The sequence below is a fragment of the Phyllostomus hastatus genome, unplaced genomic scaffold (genome assembly GCF_019186645.2).
Source record: "Phyllostomus hastatus isolate PE091 unplaced genomic scaffold, TTU_PhHast_1.1 phas_contig_16, whole genome shotgun sequence".
Lineage (NCBI taxonomy): Eukaryota > Metazoa > Chordata > Mammalia > Chiroptera > Phyllostomidae > Phyllostomus > Phyllostomus hastatus.
The window spans coordinates 7,484,833-7,512,074 of record NW_025333643.1 but is presented as its reverse complement, the minus strand read 5'-3'; the positions used below and the strand labels follow the sequence as shown (position 1 = coordinate 7,512,074).

The window sequence follows — 27,242 nt, the reverse complement described above, 5'->3', positions numbered from 1 at the left end:
TCACATGGAGGGTTAGCAACAGGGGAGTGGGATGGGGAGAGGGGGGGAAAAGGTACAGAGAATAAGTAGCATAGATGGTAGGTAGAAAATAGGGGGAGGGCAAGAATAGTATGGGAAATGTAGAAGCTAAAGAACTTATTACACATGGACATGAACTAAAGGGGGGGAATGTGAGTGGGAGAGGGAGTGCAGGATGGAGGGGAGTGAAGGGGGAGAAATGGGACAACTGTAATAATCAATAAAATATATGTATTTTATTGATTAAGTCAATAATCAATAAAATATATTTTAAAAAAGAAAACAAAGGAGCCTATGCCACTATTCACATCACAGAAGAAGGATATTTGCAAATGAAAAGGGAAAAGTAGTTGAACTGGTTACACTCGTCCTTGGAAGGTTTAACATGGATCTTAGAAATTTAGAGTAAGCACTTGCTGTCTCAATTCAGGGTGAGGGCATTTTAGCAAAAGCAAGTCTCAAAGTGGCCTAGGTACATTATAGACCTGATTCCCCACGGGAGAACCTGTCTGTGGGCATGTGTCCTGTGCATCTCCTAGTGGGAGCTGGGCCCACACCATGCAGGACGATCTCTTACATCAGCTGTTTTTACATTTCTGAAAGTATGATGTCTTCATTAAATATGCCAAATAATACCCAGAGAAATAACATACATCAAAACAGTATTGTTATTAGGATTTGCTGGAATAGGGATCAAAAAGCCAAGATATTGGGAGAGTTTTACTAAAACATGAAAAATACCACAAAATGAAAGTGACCTGTGTCATGAAATTATTACATGATATTTTAAATATCAGTTTAAGCTTTTCTTGGTCTCTATAAAATTTTTTCTTTTTTGTTTCTATTTCTATGGGAATTCAAATAGTAAATTATTATATACTTGAAACACTGGAATTATTGTACCAGATTTTCTTTTTCTTTTCCTTTCTTTTTTTAGCCTTTTCTTTTTTTCTCATAGTGCATAAGAAAAGTCTTTCCATAAAAAATTTAGGTGATTTTTTCGCCACCCAATCTTTAGGTTGTGGCTAATTCTGTGATTAGAAAGAAAATGAAATATCATTTTGGTAAAATTCCTTCTAGATTGTTATGGATGTTTGATTATATAAGTTTAGGCTTTGAACATACTCAGAACTTCTGGCTGCTGAGACATTTTTAGATCAGAGTACAAAATGAGATGGTAACCAGGCAACGTGGTTCTTGTACAGTTATTAAAAATAAGATGTGAAGCTTCCACAAAGCAGAATGATTCTCTGACAAGTTTGTCTGTTTTTTTCTGTTGTTGCCTGGAAAAATTGTACGTTCCATTTGTTGAACAGTTCAATACTTTCTATGGGTTAAAATCATTATTTTGTAAGATTATGATTGTTGGAAAATTATATACACACATGAATGTAATTATTATAATTTAATATGATTCAAAAATTTTTAGACATTTCTGCACAAAAAACTTATGTATGACGAATGTTTAAAACATTTACTATGGAAACATAAATCTGACCTTATATTCATTAGGATGGCAAGGTTGAATAAACACATGTATACTTTATATCTAGCAGAGTATTATTAATTAAAATTTTGGAAAGCTTTCATATAATGAATGGCAATTTTCAAAGAATGGCGCTGAGTTGCAATCAATTATGGCACATATTTCAATTTTAATTTTATATTTCAGATGACATTTAAGCATGTCCTATTATCTGAGTAATCATGATATATAGCAAGAACGAATATGTTCAAGTTCAGGGACCTTGTCATCTGTGTTTCTAGTATCTAGTAACTCTTTTGGGACTGTGAGTAAAATGGACAAAAGAGTATTAAATTGCATGATATTCTAGAGTGGATGTTGTCAACCCAGACTGTGCATCAGAGCCACCTGGAAAGTTAAAAATACTGATGGTTAGGCCCCTCAGTCTGGCTTGGAGTCTAGGTATAGATACACTTTTTTTTAAGTTTCATGCATAATTCCATTGGGTAGTCACAGCTATAAACTACTGTTCTAGACGTAGATATTCTAAAAATGCCACCTTTAGAACTGAGGAAGAGTTTCTAGGAGGATAAACACATACCAGTGTTTGTGGATTGTTATAGCACAGTCCTTGAGGATATGCGCCTGCAGGCATCTTGTCTAAAGGCCCTCTCTATGAAAGGCAAATCTCAGCTGCCAGAACCTCTGTGAGTGTTTTGGACTTCATATGACCTGGCTAGGTAATTGGTCCTGTAGCCCATCTGGGTGCTTACTGTTGTGTTTCTTCCTGGATGCTGAGAAAGAAATGGAGAGGGTCTAAGAGTTCATGAGACACAGAAGAGAAACTCTGGTACATGATTGATTATTGAAGGCTGGGTTTAAAAAAAAAAACAAAAATAAAGAAGAAACTATCCTAGAATCTTGTAAGGTAGGCTTTCTGTGCAACTAGAATCTTTACAAGGTAGGCTCTAACCCTGCCAGCAGTTGGGGTGCCATACCACACAGTGTGTGTGTTTGCACATGTGTGCATGTGTGCACATGTGTGCCATGCACTTCAGGGTATGCTCCCTTTCAACTTTGACTTTTTCTCCCACTGGAAGCCTTTTGGTGGCTCAGTAGGAAATGATAAAAAATTCTAAATTTTGAAATTCTACAGAAAAAAATCTGTATAATGCAAACAATAAGATCAAACTGAAGAAACTGTTCAATCCATTAACAAATTTTGCAACATACTCTACTATTCTTGGTTTCCTATAAAGACAGTCCCTACAATCTATCACATTTCTTTAATAAAAATACTGAGCAGATTACAATAAATAAAAACACCATATATTTGTCATTCATATCTTCCCAGAGGTGTTATAAACTAGAGTTCTTTGAGAGCAGAGGTCAGTTTTTTTTTTTATGTCCAATATATAAAATCCATACCAAGCATTTAGGCAAAAGCTTCAGGCATAGTGGTCATGTATTAACTATTAGATTGTATTATTATAAATTAAGTTTCCATATCTAAGAATAGTATGTGATATATAATAACTTCCCAGGAACAATTTGTTGAAAATATGCAATCATGTCAAGGACAGCATGTAACTTTTATCTTAAAAAAATGCCTCAAGCACTCAGCTGCACCGAAGCTGGAGACTAGCCTCCTTAGGAGTAATTATCATGATTGATTGGTGATGTCTGTCATGGTTGTAGATGGAGGGAGTGGTGACATGACTATGCTTATTATATCTAGTTTTGATAAAGTCATAAATGAGAGATTTATAGATTACATTTGTGAAAATTTGCTATGCATGAAAATAGGAATTAACTTATCTGGAGGATACTTCTACAATATTTTACTACATGCGAGCAACTGAATATTATATAGAATGGACACATATTTTGGTGGTATATATTTTATCTATTACATACATGCTTTTTATACTTAACTTTTTGTGCTTTGCTTTATATTTATGTTATATATAACTATAGTAAAGAATCAGATAACATGGATGAACTAAAAGTAAAATAAGTATCACTGACCTTTCAGTAATAACCCAGTATTGATATTTGATGAGCAATTTATATACATAATTAACTTTATGTATAGTAAATATATAGTAAATTTATGCTATATATTTAATATATATATAAATATAAAACTTTTTGAAAATATAGTTATTTAAATATATTACTTTCATAAATATATAACTATATTTTATATGTGTTTATACATAACATATAAAATAGTCATAGTGTCAAAGTATTTTTAACTTTTTCAATATAACATGGTAATATGAATTCCCAGTTCCTAGAGTATGCTCTTAAAAACTGTAATTTTCTGTCTGTCAAATTCTGATGACTGCATATTCTTGCAGCATACAAATATTATTTAATCATCTGTTTTGAAAAATTGTGATGTTCTAAATGTTTCTTGTTATGAAAAATGCTCTAATCATCTTCATAACTACTTTTAAAATATTCTTTAATAGAAAATATCAAACACACATAAAAGTAGAGCAAATTCTACAATGAACTCCTGTGAACTGATTACCTACCTTCAAATGCCATAAATATTTTGGTAATCATGTTTTAGCTATCCCCTTTGAACTTTTATTGTAAAGAAACATTTTGGATAAAATCGCAGACATTACCATGTTTTTCTGTGTATAATGTGCATGTTTTGCTGAAAATTTGAGGAAAAAATAAGGATGTACCCTATATGTGAGTAGTGCTAATTCCGTACCTACATAAATATTTCTAATTCTTTTGTTCATGCTTATGTGTTAAAAGTGTAACTAGAAAGCAATAATGATACCATATGCAAAATAATACCCTAGATTATGATCATAGGTTTTGTTTCTAAAAATAAATAAAATAAAAAATTGAATTATAAAATTAAAATGAAAGATTTTTTTCCCTGAAAGTTTGGGCCAAAATGGGGATGCACATTATTTATACATAGCAAAATATGGTATATCTTCTCACCTAAAATATTTCAAAAAGTATTTCTAACTGATAAGAACATATTATTTACATAATCTCCATGATATTACCTTGTTTAACAAAATTAATCATTTAGTACTTTATATATCTTTTCTTAAAAATGCCCTGGCCAGTATGGCTATTGCTTAGAGTGCCATCCTGTAACCAAAAAGTTATGGGTTCAATCCCCAATCAGGGCATGTGTCTGGATTGTGGGTTTGATCCCTGGTTGGGGCACCTGTGATGGGACAGCCAGTCAATGTTTCTCTCTCACATTGATGTTTCTCTCTCTCTCCTTCCCTCTCTTCTTCTCTCTCTAAAAGCAATGAAAAATGAAATGCATATAGTTATTTCATAGGATAAGTACCCTGAAGTAAAATTGCTAGTTCAAAGAGTTTGCACCTATTTGATAACTTTTGATACATAGTGATAATATTGTCACAGTCAAGACTGAACAAATTTAGCATCCCTGTTCTTATATTCATGGTTATTGGGGAAGAAAGAAAAATGATGGAAATTTGTAATATCTTGAAAATAACATAGTATGGATGGAGGAAGGGGAAGGTGAGAAAGGTATGTGGGGGGAGGCAAGAAATTACAGTAATGGCAATAAAATCCCAAACCCAAGATAATGCTGTAACCTATATAAGTGATTGGTGCCACTGTGTCAGGCCCTTTACCAAGGTTCTGTACAGAACATTTAGCCAGCTAAATGTTCCTGAGAGCAGGAGCCTTCCACCACACCTGATCCATCACCTCTGCCATATTCTGTAGAAGCATCCTGTGGCCTCAGGGGAAATGGGTATTCAAGTCTCAACCTCTAAAGCATCCACTAGAGGGCTGGCATTCTATCCTTCATCTCTACTGATTCTGCATCCTGAGCCACCATAGACCAACATAGATTCAGGCTACTAGGCTTACATGGCTGCACATAGCATAGAAAAACACTTGGGGGTTGGGGGCTTTCGAGGATAGAAGGCAATTGTTTTCTAGCAGCTGGGACTGATACTAAAACTGTGTACATTAACAAGATGAAAGGAACCTGTATTCAGCAATTTTAAGATGCTAGTTGGTTTAGCCTTAATATTTTAAATCTACATCCATCTATAAGGTAGGTATTATTATCCTCACTTTATAGATGGAATAAGTGAATGAATGGGTGCAAATGTGAATAAGTAAGCACATATATAGATCAATAAAGAAAACCCCACAAACAATAGAAACCTAAGTGATCAACCCAGTATAAGTTAGAGTACCTAGTAGTCAGCAGAGCCAGGATTCACACTCAGGTTCATCTGATTCCAAAGCCAGGATCTTGATAGCTGAACATTTCATGTACAGTACCTAGTGTTCAAAATTTCCTAAATTTCCTTATCTTGTTCCTTCTTTCTCTCTTTTTTCTTACCTATCATGTGTGTCTGTGTTAATTTTCTTTTAATTTAGTTAATATTACTGTGTGCCATGCATTGTCCTAAACACTGCATATGTTCTCCCATGGAAACCTCATAAGAATCTTGTGGAGGAGATACTGTATCATTATCATCCTCACTTTATAGATTGAGAAACTAGGACTGGTTAGGTCATTTGCTCAAGATCATGTAGTTAACAAATAGCAAAGCTAGAAATTGAACCCTAGAATTCTAGTTTCAGAGCCTGCTTTTAACCTTTAAACTATTAAACTAATAATGTATTATATACTGTTTACACCCATATTCATTTCCATATAAGTAGGTTCAGATTATATAAAATGTCCTTCTGTTTCCCAAGCAATTTAAAAGAGTAAAAAAAAATGGCAAACATCCTAGCATTATATAATAGACAACATCCCTTTGGAGGCATTTTGGGGAATAATATTGCAAGCATTATTCCATCTACCTCATCCATAAAATTTCCCAGGGGATTTTCATTCTTTGTGGGATAATTTCCATTGCAATAATTCTTATTTGTTCTCTCAAAAATAATGGCTGGTTTCTCTCACTCTCATCAATATTACTATATACCCAGCAAATTTGTGGGTGCATCTCAGAGTCTATATTTGTCCCATTAGATCAGTAATGATCTTCTTGCCAAACTGATTTATTTGTCTACAATTTCAATTTACTTCAATAAATGTTTATGGATATTTGAACTGGGGGAGAGCAAAGAGGAGTAAGGCATGGTCTCTGACCTCCAGGACCACAGAGTTTCCTGAGAGAGGCAGACAAGGAACTGACTGCCCACAGGACTGCACAGTGCAGGAAGGGCCATGTGCACAGGGTATCAGGAGACATGTCATGTGGGACTAGAACCCACTGCAGACATCCTGCAGCAGGTGGCCCCAGACCAAGAGTGAAGGATCTCCAGGTCCTATAAATGTGCAAAATTCATCCCCTCACAGAGACTGGAAATCCCAAATTCACTTATCTAGTTATGTCCATGTAATGTTTCTCATATATTCTTGTGGACTCATACAAGGTTAAATTTCTAACCAGGATCCAATTTGATCATTATTAAATTATGTTAGAGGAGAGCATCACTAAGATGTGAATTCCAGTTGACCATCGAGCTGGGCTCAGGCAATCAGAGGCTCCTTCTCTGCTCCCCTGTCCTTGGAGTGTAGACTCTGCACACAGTTCCCATAGTGGGAGCCATTTGCCAGGAAGTAGCTCAAAGAGAGTAAGGTGTCATTGAGACCATTTGGACTGAATACATGACTGAATCCAGTTAAGAACTCTATATAAGCTTTTAAGATTCCTATAGACACATGCCAAGGTCTACTTGTTTTGAATCACCCAAGACAATCCTGTTAAGTAATTTCCCTGATTAAATCTGCCACCTACCAATCTGACTCTTTCTTGGGTCTGTCCTGGCTCTCTGTGTACCAGAAACAGTTTCAGATTTCATCTAGAGAATACCCAAGTTTGCAAACAAACTATCCAACTGGTTGCTGTTTGTTAGATTATTATTAAAAGTGTAGCATATCTCTAGTGATTTGAAATGCTGCCTTTATTCTGTATGATATGAAATTCCTATGTGCAGTTGGGCTTATTTCTGGACTTTCTGTTTTATTCCAATGGTCATTGATTTCCTTATTCTTGTGTCAGGACTGTTAGTTTTTAATTCTAGGCAATTGGCCATTTGTTGTTACTGTAGCATACCTGGTAGGGTGTGCCCTCCTCTTCCTCACCTCCCTTCCTCAACAGCCTCAAACACTCATGCATCCTTGCCTTTCTTTCTAAGAGTTATACTAGTTCTAAATTTTTATATGAACTTTAAAAGCAACATGTCTAGCTCTAAGGGAAATAAATTAATATTTTTATTAAAATGACATATAATTTACAAATTAGCTTCAAAAGAATGGACATAAGGGAAGTCTTAAAACCCTACTTAAGAACAAAAGTCAATCTGACTCAATAGAAAGATACACTTGTTCTTGCACAGGTATTTCTTGACAGCTATTTTAATTGTGATCCTTTTCACCACACTTTTTAAGTGATTTTTTTGTGTATATGAAGGTAGATGATTAATCTGTCAATTTTATTTTCTACTGCTTTCCCAACTCTGCTATATTTTTAGTAACTTTTTCAAGAATATGTTCTCTGGGGCCTGAGATAGCATTTCTCATTTCAATAGAGTTTCAGCAAAGGTAAATTAAAGTAAGAGAGATGCATATCTTGGTGATGGAAAAAGTTCACTATCAACTATGCCAACCACACATGTCTTACAGATGTTAGAACCATCAGAGGTGGTGGAGAAATATTGTGGGCAGAAGAGTGCAGGCCCCCAGAAGGAAAAAGTCATTCTTCAGCACCTGCTGATAGCTGCTACACAGGAATAGGGTCTGTATTACCAGATCTAACATTGCAAGTATGTAAAGCCAGAAATCTGGACTTACAAGTAAAATCTTCTGGTTTTTAAATTAGTTTTAAAAATAGACTGGGTGCCCTGGCTGGCGTAGCTCAGTGAATTGAGTGTGGGCTGCGAACCAAAGGGTCGCAGGTTTGATTCCCAGTCAGGGTACATGCCTGGGTTGCAGGCCTAACCCCCAGCAACCGCACATTGATGTCTCTCTCTCTCTATCCCCTCCCCACCCCTTCCCTCTCTAAAAATAAATAAATAAAATCTTTAAAAAATAAAAAAATAAAAAAGTAAAAATAGACTGGGACAAAATAGAAAGGACAATTCTATAGGTGAAACATGTTCCTCAAGCCATCAGTTCGCAACATCTGAGAAGAAATGTTGTCCTTCAGACCAGACAGAAACTGTAGAATGTTATGCTACCACAGGATTTATTTTGCTTATTAGGAGTGTATTAGCTTCCTGGATTTACCATAACAAATGGCCATAAATTCAGTGGCTTAAAGCAATAGAAATTATTATTTTACAGCTCTAGAGGCTGGAAGCCCCAAATCAAGGTTTCAGCAGGGCCATGCTCCCTCTGAAGGCTCTAGGGGAGGACCCTTCCTCACCTCTTCTTGTGGCTCCAAGTTTCCTTGGTTTATAGGTGCATCGCTCCTGTCTCTGCCTCCATACTCACATGGCCTTCTCCATGGTGCCTTCTCTGTGTCTCTTATAAAGATACTTGCCATTGGATTTAGGTTCCTTGCAGATAATCCAGGATGATCTCATTTAAGGATCCTGAACTTGATTAAATTTGCAATGTAATAATTTCTTGTCATTCAATATCCAAATGTATTCCAAATAAGGTCACACTCAAAAATTCAGAGGATTAGGACATGGACATATTTTTCAATGGCTATAGTTCAACCTACTACAAATGACTTACATCATAGAAATGAAAAGGGCATAAAACAAATACAGATCTTTGTAAAAATTGCTGTTCTAATACATTATCTTAGTAGCAGGGAATGTAAGTTCCCCTGCTTCCTCACCTGACCAATATTTCTGTCTTCCTTTCTCTCCCTTTCCCTGCCCTCTTCCCTTTGCCTCCTTTCCTTTCCCTCTCTGTTCCTCCTCTTCTCCCTCTCTCCTTCCCCCTTTCTCCTTCTCCCTTTGGCTAATCTCACATTCTCTGTCTCTTCCTCCCTCCCTCCTTATCTGTTTTTTCTCTTCTTCTTTTTATTCATTGATTTATTCATCTATTCTTGTTAATATTGTATTCATGAGATGTGCCAGGAGTTGTGTGTTTCTGAAACATGAGTGCACCTTCCTGAGTCAGGAGCAGACAAGGAAGAGCTAAGAGCCTCCCTTTCATGGCCTAGTAACAAGCGAGCCTGGGGTGTTCCCTGCTATTTAGGCTGACAGGGATGTTCTAACGTTCAGTGTGTGACTTCTGTGGGTAAAGAAGTGCTCAGGTCTACTGTTTATTTTCTGATACCATGTGAAGCCACATTAGTATCTCTCAGTCTCCCTTGACACTGGCCATCCAGACAACTGACCCCCTTTCAACAATCTGATAGCTTTCCTTTTGTGCCAAACACTTATGACAGCATTATTCCTTCTCAGCAGGAAAGATCACCTCCCAGATGCTCTGCCCAGGAGGAACTACATGTTTATGAATTTTCATGCTCTTGTCTCAGTCACAAATTGCAGGGGTTGTTTAAGGGCAGCACCCCAGTTAAAAGAGGAAAGAACCAGAGAAGTATAGTCATAATGCCAGCTAAAGCTCCAATTGTTATTTCTATGCTGTTCTAAGTTTACTTCCAAAATTATAGGAATGTTGCATAACATTTAACCAATGGGACATTTGCTTCAGAGCCACCTGGGGATTAGTTTCTCAAATTAAAATAATCTCCTCCAGAAAAGGAACAATTTCATTATGAGAATTTCACCTGCTCCATATAAAGGAGTGATCTTTCTTTCCTTTAACATAAATCCGATTCTGTTTCCTGTGAGCTGAAATCCTAGTCTTGATGCCTTGGGTAACATCAAAAGACTCTGGCAATTTCACTAAGAATTCCTTTATTGTATATCCAGATTGCTTTTCTTCTGAGCTCCAGTGGAATGAGAAAAAGTCTCAATTCACTGTGATACATACACACTCATTAGATTAGATTATTAGAGTTATTCTAATTTTTGTTTCTATTTCTGTTGCACCTTGGTGACTGTACATCTTGTATTAAATCGCCTGTTCCTAAAAAAGGGAGGTAAAATTTTAAGCTGCAGAAACTGTAATGATACGTCAAGAGTGATGGGTTAGTGGCCGAAGCCAGAGGGAAAGCTTTGGACCAGCGTGCATCAGCAGCTCACTATCTACCAATAAATAAATCAGTGGTATGGAGTGTGCCTAACCCAAAGGCTGTCAAGTACATTTCAAGGCATTGCGAATGTATGGCGACAGCAGAGTCTCTTTTGAAAACTTAAATATCCCATGGACAATTTTATTCTTTATGAATGAAAATGAGGAGAAGGAACCAATAAGAATTAATGTCTCTTTTGCCATAGCCCTGCTAAAAAGAAGTAAACACATTGTTATGTCCTGAAAGAAATGTGATTCAGCTGAGGAAAATCAGCACAGATTCGCTAAACTGAATATCATCTATTTGACCTCTGCTTCTGCTCCTTTGAATTATCTGAGAGCTCTGTTTTCTGAGACTGGCTTTTGCTGCATCACTGTCAGCCCATGTAGCCAATTTTACTGTTTTGATTGACACCCATTCCAATACCTACCATGTACTGGCAGACCTCAGAGATATTGTGGGTTCAGTTCCAGACCACCACAATAGAGTATTACAATAAAGCAAGTCATAGTTATTTTGCTGGTGGAGGGTCTTAAAACACAAAAATATAATAATCTGTGAAGCTCAGAAGAGTGAAACACAATAAACTGGGGTATGCTTTAAATTTTTTGCTCTTCCACCTATTGAACTACCCAGTTGCCTAGTGGAACTGATGACTGATGTAGTAGTTCAGTGATAAGGCATATAATAGAGAGAGTAGATGGCATAATCAGTGGGCTGCAGCTGTGTCCCAGAGCTTTGGTTCACAATCTTTGTTGGATATGAGAATCTCCTGGGGAACTTCCAGGTGGTGGTGGAAAACCTGGGGCTACTACATCCACAAACCTGGTCTCCATGTTCTTTATCAGCTCTCTAGATGATTGTGATACCAAAAAGTGTCAATTACTGCTCAGTAATATGGAAGTCAAAAACCAGGGTCTAGCATTAGGAGACCTGGGCTCAAATTCCTATCTGAGCCTTAGTTTCTACTTCTAAAGTGTGTCTGCTGATTAAAACACATAAGTTTAGTGCCTACTTCCTAGGATTTGTGTGGCACTGAATGAGAAAATGTATACAATATACTTATTCTTTTTGTAATTATAAATATTGATGTAATTTTTAAAGATTTATTTGTTTGTTTGTTTGTTTGTTTTTAGAGAGGGAAGGGTTGGAGAAAGAGAGAGAGAGAGAAACATCAATGTGCGGTTTCTAGGGGCCATGGCCTGCACCCAGGCATATGCCCTGACTGGGAATCGAACTTGCAATGCTTTGGTTCACAGCCTGCGCTCAATCCACTGAGTTATGCCAGCCAGGGATGTAATTTTTTTATACAATCAAATCAAAATCTGGATTACATCAGAATTTTTAACAACTATTTGGAAGATGAACCTTTTTATATATGCGTTCATTGTGTGAAGTTTTATGCCATTCATTTATTAGAATTTCAGTAGCAATAATAGATTGCATATACACAGAAGATGGTCCATTCATATTTGTTGGTTTTGAGGCCTAGTTTTCCTGGGACAATTTGTAATGCTAGAGTGACTTCAATATTCCTGAGACATAGCGCATGCTATTTCATCTGAATAAACATGTAATCTCTGCCCATCCCCCTCTCTCAGTAAAATCTATTTCTTCCTTTTTTAACCTATGTATCTAGTTTCTCCAGGAAGCTCTCTCTCACTTCTCAAAATACTTACCTCTCTCTGTGTGAGCTCCCAATATATCATATACCATTCCTTCATGGAAGTCATTACAGCTATAATTTTATATTTAAATATAACTTTTTAAATCTATATTTCCCACCAGGATGACTATAAATCTCATGGGGGGCCAGGTATGTTTTAATCCCAAAATATGTAAGTGCAGAGAATAGTGCCTGTCACCGAGTAGACACTCAGTAAATATTTCATGGATGAACATGTTTATTGAACAACCACAGTTAATATTATTCTTTATCAGGCACAATGCTAAGTAGTTAACGAATAATAAATTTAATCTTAATAAAAACCCTATGAGGTAGATATTATGACTAACACCATTTCACAGATGAGGAAACTGAGACACACAATAGCTGAGTAATCTGCTCAAAGTCATACAGCACAGGTGGTAAACACAAGGCCCGTGGGTCGAATCCAGCCCTCTACATTGTTTAATCCAGCCCAGCACCTTCTTTCTATCTGGCAGCAGCACCAAGCTTCTTGCCCCTAGTTAAGGACACTTATACAGTCCTAAAATTACCTTTGGTCCTTTGAAGGCAACCACAAGGTTGATGTGGCCCCCAGTAAAAATGAGTTTGATGCCCCTGTCATACAGGGTGAAAGTGGCAAAGCTGGGTTCAAACCCATGTTTCATGACTATGTCTATGTTCACCACTACACTATGTCACTTCCCTAACCACAGAAAGTGCAGCTCACAGAAGCTGCACTTCTACAAACCTGCAGTTCTAGTCTCTAGCAAAATTTCTCAAAGCAAATGTACAGACACACCTGGGAGATATCACAGGTTTGGCCCCAGACCCCCATTGTAAATCAATGTCATAACAGAGCAAGTTGTAACCTTTTTTTTGGCAGAGGATCTCACCTTTGATTTGTAAAAAAAAATTATAATTACAAATTTCAGTAAAGTGTAGAGCAATAAAATGAGGTATGCCTGTATGCTGTGCTGGTATCTGGCTGAGGGCCCTGAATTTTCCCCTCAAGGCCATGGACCTCAGAGGATGTGGTGAAGACACAGGGTTATGTCAGGTTACCTTCTTAGAAACACTAAGACACAGCACAAAGACTGAAATCCCAGGGCAAGAGCCCGTAGGGATAACAGGAAACACCGGTAAGGGAAGCAATCTTTGAGGCTGCAATGGGGAATATAGAGCAAGTACCCCCCAAAATTCATCAACAGGCAATAGCATGCTCTACCTCTCCTAGAGTCAACTACAGGCTCCAGGATGGCAAGGTACAGCTCCTGCCATACTGAGCAAGGTACGAAGCAAAAGTCTCAACTACAAAAGCAAAGTGAAGATTCTCTCATCTGAACCAAGGGAAGCTTGAGGCTGAGAGGATGATAACATTGATATCTAACCATCTGCATTGGAATTACTTAAATCCCACCTGACAAAGTTCAGGATTTGCTCTAGAGCAGTGGTCCCCAAACTTTTTGGCATTAGGGACCAGTTTCGTGGAAGATAGTTTTTCCAAGTACCTGGGTGGGGGTGGGTGGTTTGTGGATGATTCAAGCACATTACATTCAAGCTCACCTCCTGCTGTGAGGCCTGGTTCCTAACAAGCCCATACTGGAACCTCCATGGCCTGGAGTACAGGGACCCCTGCTCTAGAGCCCTGCTTCTCAAAGTATGGGCAGTATGAACATCACCTGGGTCTTGTTAAAAATGCATCATCTTTGGTTTCCACCCCAGGTCTTCTGAATTAAAATCTGCATCTTATGAGAGCCCCAGGAAATTCATATATAAGTACATTTGGGAAGCAAGAGCAGTACTCAGCCTGTGTGAGGGTGGCCAGCAGGCCCGCTATAAGAAGGAGGTAGAAAAAGCTGAGCCAATCAGACATGTGAGTGACAAGGACAAAGATTTGGGCTGAGAAAACCTGCCCTTCATCTACTTCCTGTCCCTGTTCCTGCAGCCAGCCTCTGTGGTGTGTACTTTCTTTCCAAAAACCTGTTGGTTCTCATGAGAGGGAGTGGAAGTGACTGCTGCTTTCCCTTCCTTTTCTCTTCAAATGTTTCACAGTCACCTACCTCCATGTGAACCACAGACTAGTCTTTCCTTCATCATATCCTTCTGGATATCAGCAGACACAGGCTGAAGAGAGGTGTTTTGAAGTGACAGACTTTTTAAATGATGAGGTTTCCTCTAAAGATGTTTTCTTCCAGGCTGGCAAATGTGTGCCTCAAGGCTAATTGTTCCTATTCTGAGTTTTGCTAGGGTTCAGACCTGTGGCATGTGACCAAAAAGTTTGTTTCTGAAGCCTCTTGATGTTTTATCATGGACTCTTCTTCCTTAACAGTATGCTGTATTTCGGGGCATTGCATAGAGAGGGGCTTGGAGTCCTGAGATAATGAAGGAGTGTTTCAGTTGTCCAGGACTGCATAACAAACTACCTCAAATTTCATGACTTAAAAGATAGATTCTCACAGTTCTGCAACTTGGCTGGTCTTAGCTAAGTGCTTCTTCTACTGGAGAGTGGGGACGGGGGCTGGAATGGTCCAGAAGGCTTTTCTGAGAGGTTTGAGTCTAGCTGGACTCCTTTCTTTCCACATGACCTCACCACATACAAGACTCACAGATCACAGCACCTGGAATGCAAGTAGAATTCTGCAAAAACAAGCCACAGGGGCACAGGTTTCCCAGACTCTGCTTGTGTGACACCTTGCAATGTTCCGTGGATAAGAAAGAAGGGCATAAGAGAAGGTTATACAAAGGCAGAAAGCCCAGGTAGCATGGTCCACTGGGGCCATGTATACACAACCTACCACCCTTGCTTAATATGATCTCCCACCCTATGTTCCCACCCTGTGCATAAAGCAAAAATGAAGAAAATGAAAATTGGTCACCAGTCATTATGGGTAAATGTGTGTATGTATGTCCATAGACAAGTGCATACATCTAGTGATCTTAGAAACAGAGGACTTATATTTTCCAAAGATTTCCCTTTATTTAAGAGTATTATATTATACTACTTAATAGTCATTTGGAGGCAGGGTTGTGAGAGAAGAGTGATATGGGAGGAGGGCTTCAAGCCAGATAGATTAATTAATCAGTATTGATATCAGAATGAGATCAGATGCAGCAGCTGGGTTACTCCTAAATCAGTGAATGTGGTGGCTATAAAAGGACAGTTGGCTGGGTACCTGATCAAGACATCATCGTGTCCTATCATGTCCTGACAATAGCCTGGAAAATGACCTAAGAGTTACAAATTATTCTTCTTTATTTTCCCTAAAATGATATATAGTCTCCTTTACTTTATAGGTCTTTTTTCTTTCCATTTTTTATGGTCTTATTTACTTATTTCAAGTTTTCTATTTATAGTAGGCTTATTATATGTCAGGCCATGAATTCAGTGTTGAAAATGTAGTGGTGAATTAAATTAACCTGACATTCTTCTTTTGTGTAGTTTAGAGTCTAGAACTATATTTTTTCTTTTACTTTTTTTTTATTGTTGATACTATTACAGATATCCCCTATGTTTCCCCCCTTGTCCCCTTCAACCCAATCCCTGCCCCCTGGAGCTATATTTTTAATGGTCCAAAAATTAAGGGAAATTTTGGAATAATTTAAATAATGTGAGAGTAAGTTCATCTTTTTCCATGGTCTTGACCTTAAATTCTGTAAGTTCCCAGACTTCCCACTGTTATAAACAAACAATGGGAAGAAGGTAATGTCATCTTTATTTTTCCAGATAGATTAAAGGAAGACCAGAAAGGTTAAGTGTGTACTTGGTCATGTTTCTATGACTTAGTGAGATTAGGGAGCTGGAATTCAAGCCCAGGCCTTGTGATACTGAATCCAATCTGATTCTCACAAGACCATGTGGCTTCATTTGAATATTTAAAGTTGTACCCTGCTAGTGAGGTAGTTAGAGATTTCCTGGGGACCTGGCCTTCTGGATCTCTACTCATCTCAAACTCTTTGTGGATAGCATTGAGTTAATATTGACCTCAATTTACCAGTGGCTTCTTCAAAAATTTAATTGTGCTTTGACTAGAAAGTCAGTTACATATGGAACATTACTAAATGAAAGAAGGTTCTTTAAATGATGTTCACAGGTCAATAGCTCACATGGTCAGGGCACATTGTTTTATCAAACCTCTGTTTTTCATCAGCAAAATGGGAATAATAGTAAGTACTGCATAGAGTGTTGAGATGAATAAAAGAATCTATGTGAAGTACAGAGTCTGGTCCATAGTAAGCACTCAAGTTACCAGTTATTCTCTTTGATGATGATGGTAATAGGCACTTTGTCCATCTCACCAGAGATGCAAGGCATGTTGTGAGCACTGTGTCATCCCCAAGTTCTCTAATTCAGACTTTATTGTGAAAATGTCATTTACAGGCAACATATCTGCCTGACAGATTATCTAGAGATATAGGTATAGGTTAACATTAGAATACTTTTTTCTTCTAGTGATTTTTTTTTCTTTGATTGACACAAAAGAGCATTCAGCCTACTAAAACAAAGAAAAACCACAGCTGGTATTTCTATTTTCAAACATTCCTGCAGTGCCCCACAAGCAATGACCTTTTCACTTAACTCCCTTTAGGGTTTGATGCCTATTTTACGTCCCGCACGCTTGAAAACAACAGAAGAAATGTCTGGTTTGCTGAATACTGGGAGGAAAACTTCAACTGCAAGTTGACAATTAGTGGGTCAAAGAAAGAAGACACAGATCGCAAATGCACAGGTAATTTCATTCTCATTGTCCTGTCACTCTACATGGCCAGTGTTAAAATGTCTGTATGACTGACAGAAGGAAGCTTGGCTGGAGACAAATTGAAAAAGTAAATTGAATTTTACTAGATTGTTCAGAAACTGGAACAGGAGCATAAGTCTTACAGGACAAGAGAAGTACAGACAAGTTTGTATTATATTCTGTCTGTCCATCTAGCAGTAATTGACATTCTCATTGATTCTTTGAATTCAAAAGGGGTCATGCTACTTTGAATGCTCTGTTTCATAACTCTTAGTTAATATTGTAGCCAGGTGTAGGAAGTCATTTTCATATAGACAAGCATCTCTATCAAATTTCATATCAGCACCGGATTCAACTGTTACCATGGATGGTATATTTGATTAAGGAAACAAAGTACTTAGGTTTAGAGTAAAGTTTCAACTGATTTTCATTACATCAAAGTTAATGACTCACCTGCTATTTAAAATATGCTTAAAAACAGTCACCCAGCCTCATATGTAACTGTGTATAATTATTCCAAATTAAAAACATATGTGTATATGCCTTATCTAGATAGTAGTAGTCAGAAGGCAAAGTTACATGTTCATTCATTGATTTGTTCACAAATGTTTATTGAGCAACTCCCTTCTGGGAAGCTATGAGTAGGCACTGGTGATCTGATGGGGAGCAACCTGGTAAGGACCCTGCTTTCATGCTGCTTAGAGAGTAGTAGGGGGTGGACAGTTTACATTATTCCAGGGATCTCTCTATGAATACATAATTACAGTCTGCAACAACTCTCTGGGGGGCTATATGGGCATATAACCTAGAAATTTCACTCACTGAAGGCAGAACCTGTCTCAAAAGATCTGTTTGAGAATGTGTGGACATTGGCTGATTGGGGAAGGGCAAATTGGAGAATAATTTGATGGTGGAATGACATGACAAAGGGTTGTAACAGGAGAAATTGTGGTACCTTTCAGGATGTGAAAAACAGAATAATGTGACTAAAGAAAAGAACAGAATGAATGTGTGAGCTAAGGTTGCAAGTGTAGAGATATGGACAAGGGAATAAATTAAGTTGGGATGTGTGTGTGGAACTTGGTCTTTATCCTAAGAGTGCTAGAAATCATGCAAGGATGTGACATGATCTACTAGCTTATCCCCTAGCCCTCTATTAAACAGCATTCCCCAAGTCTATATTTCAGTTGCCTTGAATGTTTGTAATGATGACCTTGAAGTCCCACCAAACTCTAAAATGCATTCTGTATGCTCAGAAAAGCCACACACCCATGTTAGATACACTTCCTGTGTTTAGTTCATCTTCACAATATAGCTATTTGAACACCCATTCCAAAATCATCTATTAATTAGGAATAATATATATAAAAGATGATACTAAAACACTGTGAATAATATGAGGATGCTTAATTTTAGGCATTTCCTCAAGTCCTTTTCTGTAAAAAAAAAGGAAAGATATGAAAAATATGAATAGCAAAGTAAGTAAAACAATGATAGAAAATAAATATGCATAATTGAATGTATAACTAGAAAATCATATTACCCACACTCTCTATGCCATGGTGTGTAGCATCAGTGTTTTCAGAAATATGAAAGAAAACATTAATTCATTGATGACTAGACCTAAGTGACACAAAGCTTTCAAGTGGAAACTGAAGAAATTAGTTTGATGTCTGGATAATTTATCTATATGACAAGGAATATCCAAGTATACTAGAAGTATCCAAATGATCAATAGCAGTTTTTTAGTTTTCTCTGACATGTAATATTCTGTAGAGTCTCTGGAAAGTGAATGGATTGGCTCATAGTCATCAGGGTTGTTCCAACCAGGGTCAATCCCCAGTCTTCTTATATACTTAAACACAACCATTTTATCTTCAATATTTTAAGAATAGCACAACCTTTCTTGATACCCAATCCCAAGACCGCCTGACCCTGAGTTAGACATTCATCCTTCTACCTTCCTTTGTGGTGGCCTAAGGTCCATTTGTATAGATTAAACCTTGGCAGTGACCCATCCTGCTCATGGGTTGTTGGGGATGCCACCCTCCAAGGGATCATGAAGTTGAGAAAGTTTACTGATGATTTGTTTAATCGTAGTTACAGGAAACACAAACTACATTTGATAGGCACTAATGCCATTCATGCTACTTTATAGTGAAGTTACATTTTCTCATGGAATTAGTGCTAGCTACACACACAATAAAGGAAGATCTTCTGGACAGGTCACCACAGAGTGCTTATCTGTGGGCAGAAAGGTCAGATGTGACTGTTTTACAAGTACTTTTTCTGTTCTGCCATCTTCACCTCACTTGCTGTGTGTTCCCCCTTAATACTTGCAAGTGTATCCCTGACACAAAAGCAAGTTTAGAGTATTATCTCTTTGGAAAGAATAATATATTTCTGTGAAGATACTGAGGTCAAGAAAAGAAAGAAAAGTACAGAGATAAAGTGGTCTGTGAAACAGAGATTGAGGACAGCAAGTGTTTGAGAAACCAGAGATTTGGGCCTGAAGGAGACCTGGGTTTTGTTCTAAGTTTACTCCTGAGTACCCTGTGAGAGCTTGGATGCTATTATTTAACCTCTGAAAGCCCTTCCCCAACTTTCAAATGGGGGTGATAAAATTTTATACCCAAATTTGTTGTGGGAATTAAATTAGAAAATTCAAGTAAATGATCTAAAGTCAAACCAAAACATAGTAATAGCCCATGCAAGCTAACGACAGTCCTTTGTTCTGGGCCGAATGCAGTTGCCTGTGAGGGTTTCATGAAGATCTTATTGTCTTACATCAGCCCTAAGGAAAATCAAGATACAAGACAAATTCTAACAGAAAAAATAAAACCAGGGATTTGAATAAGTATATAATATGTCCAGGAGTTCTTCACTGGGGTGTACATTAAACAGCAATGTATTGAGGTCTCAAAAAGTGTATAGACAGGTAACGTACAACTTTATGCTGTGAATGGAAAATGAACCTTAATGCTTAAGGAATCTCAATGCTAAAATGTAGAAGGTGTGTCCAAGTAGCATCAGGTCTTGGATTTGCCTGACATCTCATGTCCCAAATTTTGTACCATTTTATCCCTGATGTGCTGTATTTTTATATGGTTCATATCATCTCCGAGGTCTTTGCTCCCAAACTCATTCTTTAAACTGAGAAGGAGGTTTTGAGAACCTGAATGTGCTTGCTTATGGCAGCCCATAAAAATTATCTCTCTCATATCTTGTGGCTTACACAGAACATTTGTCTAACTAACAATACCGCTTTGTCAAATGCTACTTTGTGAATACTGATTCATCAGTTACCTTTTTACTGAAAAGAAGGAACTCGGCATTTAGAAATTCATGAAGGGGACATTTCACTTTCAGAGGTTTGTTTTCCTTTTGAGATGACAGAGGATAAGTTGGTGACTTTTTTTTTGTAAAAAGTTACTATATTCCATTGCTAGTGCTTTCAAGTCACACAATAAGCAAATTCAGTTTTGATTTAAGTCCCTAATCAACCAACGTTTACTTTGGAAAATGTCAGGGGGTAAAGAGCACACTCTGATAAATGTCCACATTTTGGGAGGTCAGATCCCTAAACTGTGGTTTTCTTTACACCTCACTTCTCAAAGCTAATAGTTTAAGTAAAGGTCACTTTGTTGGTGGGGCCAAAAAAAGCCTGGTAAGAAATGGCTGTTAGTGAATAAACCATGTATTTCTCAAATCTGTTATCCTTATCTGGAACCCAGGCTCAGTAAATCCTGTATAAATTTTAACAGGACTATCAAGGCAAAGAATTACACTTAAGTCAAGTGTTTTTGAGAAAATATGTACAGAAAGAATTTATGACCATGCTAATTAGTACTCCCTGTCATTTTATTATTCTATTCTAAATTGATCTTTAATTGTTATATAGATGTTGTATTGTGACACCTAATTTATTCAGCATAATTGAAGAACCTTCATCAAAAAAGTTATGGATTAATAGGGGCTAACCCTTTGGCACTCTAAGATTTTTTGAAGCCATTTTGATGAGAAGCAATTTAAAATGCATTTTACACCTTTGTGCCTTCTCTTAAACAGAGGTTTGACACTGATTATTTATTACTTAATCTGTATGCAGTTTTTGTTATGATACTGTGTGTTAATATGATTCTTTGTTAAAATTTTTATTCTCTGAGTCACCTCTAAATCTGAGTCTTGGTTGATGTTTCTCTTTTTACAATAATCCTTAAATCTTGCCTGGCCTCCCTCCTAGGGGATGGTTGGTTTCTATCTGTATGGGAACTGAAATTGTATGTGCTAAGTTATTTAAAAATTTTTATTTAAGTATGCATATCAGAATCATCACAGAAAGGCTAAGGTATATAACTCTGTGAATTTAGTATAGCATTTATGGTAACTATTTGGGTGAGTTTACTAATAGAATTTAGAGAGATGTGATGCTAATTATACAGTATTTTCCATGATAAAATTATCTGACTGTCACATCTGAAATCCTCATTGTTCTTGGAAATCTTTAAACTATTTTTGGAACAGGAGTATTGAATAAAAATCCCATGGTGATAAAAAAAAATGACTTTCTAGCTAGTAGGTTCCCATATGTAATAGTCAAAAAAAGAAAGGTTTTAGTGTAACATTAAGTCATACTAGCTGCCATGCTAATGCTGTGGTTTTGCTCTTACTTCACTTAGATATGAAATTTCATCTCCTTGTATTATTTTAAAACCAATGACATTCTCCTTATAAGGACATTTGAGGACAAGAAGTCACCTTTTATCAATGGGAATTATATCACCATCTTTGTCAATTATTCCACTGGATAAATTTGAGAGAAGATAAGGATGATGAGGATAGTGCTTGCTTCTAATAGCAAATATTCTGTAGCCTTTTGTATGGTTATCTACCACAGTGAGTATCTCCCAGGCCACAAAAACAAAACTTTTGATTATTCTCTTTCTTTTTTTTTATCTAGAACCTCTCTTTATTTTTCAAGGCTCCATTCCAACAGTTTGCATTAATTTAATCAGTCTTTTTAGAAATCGTTATTTCACCTGATCAATTAAAATGAAGCTTAGTTACAGAGAGCTATTAAAGACTAGGACATTGGAAGCATTTGAGGTGTCTATTTACTCTGAGCCTTTGGCATCTATCCATGACTTCCTGCTGTCCACCAATCCTTCTCCAGGGATGCTCTTGTCTGTGGTTCTCCTTATCAGTGGAGACCTTAATGTCAAGGTGACTAGAGCCTGGGATCTTGATTCTAGCCTCTAGGTTTCTCCAGGTTCAGCTCTGATTTTGCTTACTTTCACAGCCCTCCTCTGACTGTTGTGTGGAGGTTGCAGAGCCAAGGATACCAATATTTTGCTTTCATGCTTCCCAAAGTCTCTCCCTTCTTACTGATCTGCCACTCCTGAATGTTCTTATTAGAGGCTGGCAGAGCAGGTTAGCTTAGATCCAATCACATCCTTCTATGTCTTTTGAATATGGCACATACTGTATGTCCTGAATCTTTCAGCACACAATTTTCAAAGCTTAGAGATTAGTACTGACCATGTAGAACTCAAAATTCAATCATTTTTTCCATGTTCTGTTATTACCTTCTTTTCTAAATCAATGGATTAAAGCTCTGAAGCTTAATATATAAAAATATTACCACTCAATACCATATAAGTACAACCAAAGTAAAAAAGTTATAGATAGCAGACTAGGTCTTTGTTTTTATTAAATAGTATAAACATAGCACTAAGCTTTGTGTTTGCTCAAATCTTGACCATATGCCCAAGGTAGGGGTTAGCTACCTTCAGCCTTAATAAGTCAATCTTTATGGATAAACCCTGCAGTAAATGAATTCTTTCTGCCACCAACCCTACAAAGATTAAGACGTGGTATCACCCCAGCCAGGTAGCTCAGTTCGTTAGAGTGTCATCCAGATACACCAAGGTTTCAGGTTTGATCCCCAATCAGGGCACATACAAGAATTAACCAATGAATGCATAAATAAGTGAAACAATAAATTGCTGTGTGTCTGTCTCTCCTCCTTCCTCCCTCCCCATCTCCATTCCTCTCTCTAAAATCAATAAATAAAAATTAAACAATAAAAATAGTCTCCACCACACACCATGTTACTTTGGGCCTTGCGTCCTCAGATTCCTCTTGCCATACAGCACACCAAGGCATCTACAGGAGTCGTGTTTAATTCTGTGCATAATCAATCCAGGCAGTGGAACCCCAAGTTGAAAGCCCAGGGGTCCAGGCAAAACTGCTCCATAAATGCTAGAAGCCACTATTATTTGAACTGTGTGTCATTTCTTTCTCATTAACTCCAACAGGCAATGGCTTTAGAAATGGAAGTTATGGCCTTACCGTTATTGGGAAGTCTATCAGGCTGGGCAGTTAATGAGAAGGAATTCCCGAATTAGGAGAATTAATGCATATGTGTCTTCTCAGAAATCGTCCTTGTAAACAAAGTGCCTCTTGTAAGCAATATAAGTATTATAAATTGGATACTTAGAATGTGTTTAGTAGGAATAAGAAAGAGCTGTTGAATGACTTATCAAGTACCATCAAGCAAGCTAGAATAGAAGATAGCTTTCTTCAGGAAGATTTCTAGTAATATAGGTTTTCTAGTTTTTCTTTTTCCCCCTACAAAGAGAAATATAGACACTAAAAACATTTTAGAGTTTCGCAGGGTGTGCAATATGCTCACAAGGTAAATATCTACCATATATATAAACCCAGATAAGAACTTTTTGGGCTCTTTCTAACTTTGTCTCACCATTTCCAATAACAGTAGATCAAGTAGGCAGGTGAACACATGGGATGGCTTCCCATTTCCTTATCCTCATCCTCAAATATTATTTATTATTTACCTTCCTGGGAGAAGATAGCTGTGAGGAGACTTAAAGCACAGCCTCTATTATGTAGCAACGCAGGATCCAAACTGCCTGCTGAAGGGGCCCTGGTGGATTCACAAGAGCAGTTAAAGGGTCAAATTGTCTCAGTTTGAACCTAGCTCTCGCACTTTGTATGTCACCATATGTCACTTGGGCAAGTTACTGAAATATGCTGAGCGCCTCAGTTCCTCATCTGTAAAATGGGATAATGATAGACCCCACAGCCTGGGGTCATTTGCAAGGAGTAAATAGAACAGTGCCCTGTGGAAATAGTGAGTGCTCAATGTGTTTAGGAGCCTTTATAAAAATTAAAACTAAAAAGAGAACCCCGCCATGGCTCAAAATGCCTAGCCTTTCTTTATTTTTATAACCAATCATTTTCTTCCTTTACCTTAAAAATTCTTTGCTGGTATAGTGATATACATATGTCAATATACTATTATGAGTTTATATCACCCAATTTGATGCTGATATCAACCCCATGAAATAGACTAGTCAGGTATGATCCTCCTCTTACAGATTCAGACAAAGCAAAATTGCACTTTGGAGACATTCTGTGACTTATATGAAAACATGGCTGGTGATGAAAAAAATATAATAATCCCATTAACTAATGGCAAGCATTCACTTTCTCATGCCTTCCACCACTCACTTGTGCACTTAACCAGTGTGGGTTGCACTGTGGCACTGGGCCCGTACCTGTGCTGGGCTTGAGAGCACAGGCAAGGTTTTTTTGCTTTTAGGAAACTTATATTCCAGTACGGGAGACAGACAGAAAACCAAAGGAAGATAAATAAAATAATTACAAATTATGATTAGTGCTGTGAAAGAAACAAATAAGAGGCTGAATAGGAAAAAAGAGGGCAGAATTATTCTAGGAAAATAGTTGGCAGAGATTATCTACACAGTCCTGTCTGTAAAATGTATTATTCTGATTGTACAGATAAAGAAGCCATGGTTCAAATGACTCAACCAAATGATCAATACTGCTGATTTCTCCCCATGCTCTTTCTCCATTGATGCTTGATTGCCTTATGAGATGCTGAGAAAACTGAACGTGAACAGGCACTTTCTCCTTTGGGGGTAACTTTGTGGTTTTATTTATACAGCAATCCCCTCACACCATGACACTCAGCCACCTAAGGGCCGTTAGGAGAACACATGTGATAATCATTCTCATTTGATTCTTTGGTCCTCATTTACAAACAGCTGCAGTGAAGAACAGAATTGACCTCCTTTCTTCTCTTCTAAACTCAAAATAGGGCAATAGTGTCCACTTTATTCTAAAACTTTCCTAAATTGATGAAAAGCTGGTAGGTTGTACAAAGAGAAAAATAGAGGATTCAAATGTCTCATCTCATAAGCAGCCTAATTATGCAACAGGGAATTGCAGCCACAACTATAAAGTCTTCTGACTGTTTTTCATCCCAAGGGACTCTGTCCTAGTTAGGACTGGGCAAACAAACATGCCTATAGCCTTATCAAAGCCAATAGTAAGGACTGAAGTAGTGAGAAACCCCAGAAGTATGAAATAATATTTGTAAGGAAGAGCTTGCCAATATTAGAGGAGCACTTATAAATTGAGCTACCAAAGTGGTCCATTGTTCTGGCAGAAGTGGGCAATTTGCTATGAAAAAAAAATGTTGAATTACAAGATGCTCTTGCCTTTTCATTTGAGAAAAATGCAACTGTCACCAGCAAGTTTCAGGCAAATTTGTAACAAAAGGTTACACTTTAGAATTCACTTTAAAATAAGAAACACAAAAATATAAAAAGAAAAGTATGTTAAGAACCAGGCTGAAGCAGTTCTCTTGATGTGGATGCAAGTGTACAAAAATCACTTGTATAAATAATTACTGGATTTCTCATGTCTGACAGCCTGGGTGTTAATGTGACTACTACATAAACCATGCCTGCAGCACAGATTATATATTTTAATAGATTCTTTCCTTGAACAAGTCGTGAGATCGCAGAAGAAGTGTTATTGAATTTCACGAACTTTTTAAAACCTAAACCGGTGATATTCTTAGCACATAGAACTAATTGTGTTACCCTCTATATTCAAGACATTTTAATAGTCATACCTGTTTGAAGAAAGAAAACTAAAGCTCAGCGGTGTCTCTAGGGCCACCTGTGGCAGGTTCATCTCAGACTTCTGGGGGCTCTTATCTTCTTTTAGTTCTTTCTGTAAAGGCACCTGGGTCTCCCTCCCACAGAGCCTGGCATGTGCTATTCCCTTTGCCTGGAATTCCCTTTCCTCCACATGATTTTGACTAATTAACAGTCATTCACCCTTCACATCTCATTGTCACCTCTTTCAAAAGCCCCCATTCATGTCCCACTGTGATCTGGGCCCTTTGCTCTCTAGTCTCCCACCTTCCTTTCCTTCTGCCACACTTGCCATTGTTTGTGATGCTGTCCTCTTTAGTGTGAGTAGGTGGTAAAGGTCTCTTTTCTGTGCTTCACTGCAGGATCTATGCAACCAGGCCCTCATTCCCTGCTATGTCTTTCTTCAAATTCTCAGCCCTAGCTCAGGTCGGACATTGAGCAAGAGCTGAACAAGTAGTTGTTGAGACATTAATTTTACTCTCCATGCTTAAAACAAAAATCTGCTGTGCATGAAATATTTCTTGCATTTGATCCAATGGGGAGATGAGGGGCAGGTGGGGTGTGCCTATGTCTTCAGTGGCCACCATGCTGCACTTGTGAGCACTGAAGTAGAATATCTCATTTGGAAACTCAGCCAATGAGTTGAATCAGAGGCATTGCAGGATTTATTGGGCTGCACATGTTAAATGTTTCCTAAGCCCATTATGTTGATTTTTACAAGACACAAAAAGAAAATAGCAAGTTCTGCACTTATTTGAGTTGACAAGTGCTCCATTTTAAGTAAAAGTGTGGAAATCTCAAAATCCAATAAACTGTAATATATTAGTCATTTCTTCCTTTACAAAAAGAAAAATTCACAGGAATGGAGGACTAGGGAACACATCAGCCTCTCAGGTTTGACCATATACTTCCCTCAATTGATTTGTTATTTGCACAACTGAAAAATCACTGTATTTCATATGCTATAAGGAAGAAATTAGATGCAGGGCTAAAGCCATAGTAATAAAAAAAAAGTCTATGCTTATCAGGTACTTTCTGAAATGACAATATTTTATTCACCCTGCAAATAAGTAGGTGAATACAAATCTAAAGGAACAAAAAGTTTAACTTTTTGTGATATTTACACTTAAAATTTTTCTTTTGAACATCTGTTTTTTAATTATTGATTTGAGAGAGAGCAATCAATTTGTTGTTCCACTTATTGATGTATCCATT

At 37.4% G+C, this 27,242-nt stretch overlaps 1 protein-coding gene across 2 annotated transcripts in view; it reads left to right on the top strand.

Annotated features, from left to right (window-relative positions):
- The window catches only part of GRM7 (glutamate metabotropic receptor 7), an 861,618-nt gene that overhangs the window by 515,651 nt on the left and 318,725 nt on the right, over positions 1–27,242 (top strand). For both annotated transcript variants that reach the window (XM_045832271.1, XM_045832270.1), the window contains exon 5: positions 16,888–17,028. In XM_045832271.1, coding sequence (XP_045688227.1) covers positions 16,888–17,028 — 141 coding nt within the window. The remainder of the gene's footprint in view (positions 1–16,887; positions 17,029–27,242) is intronic.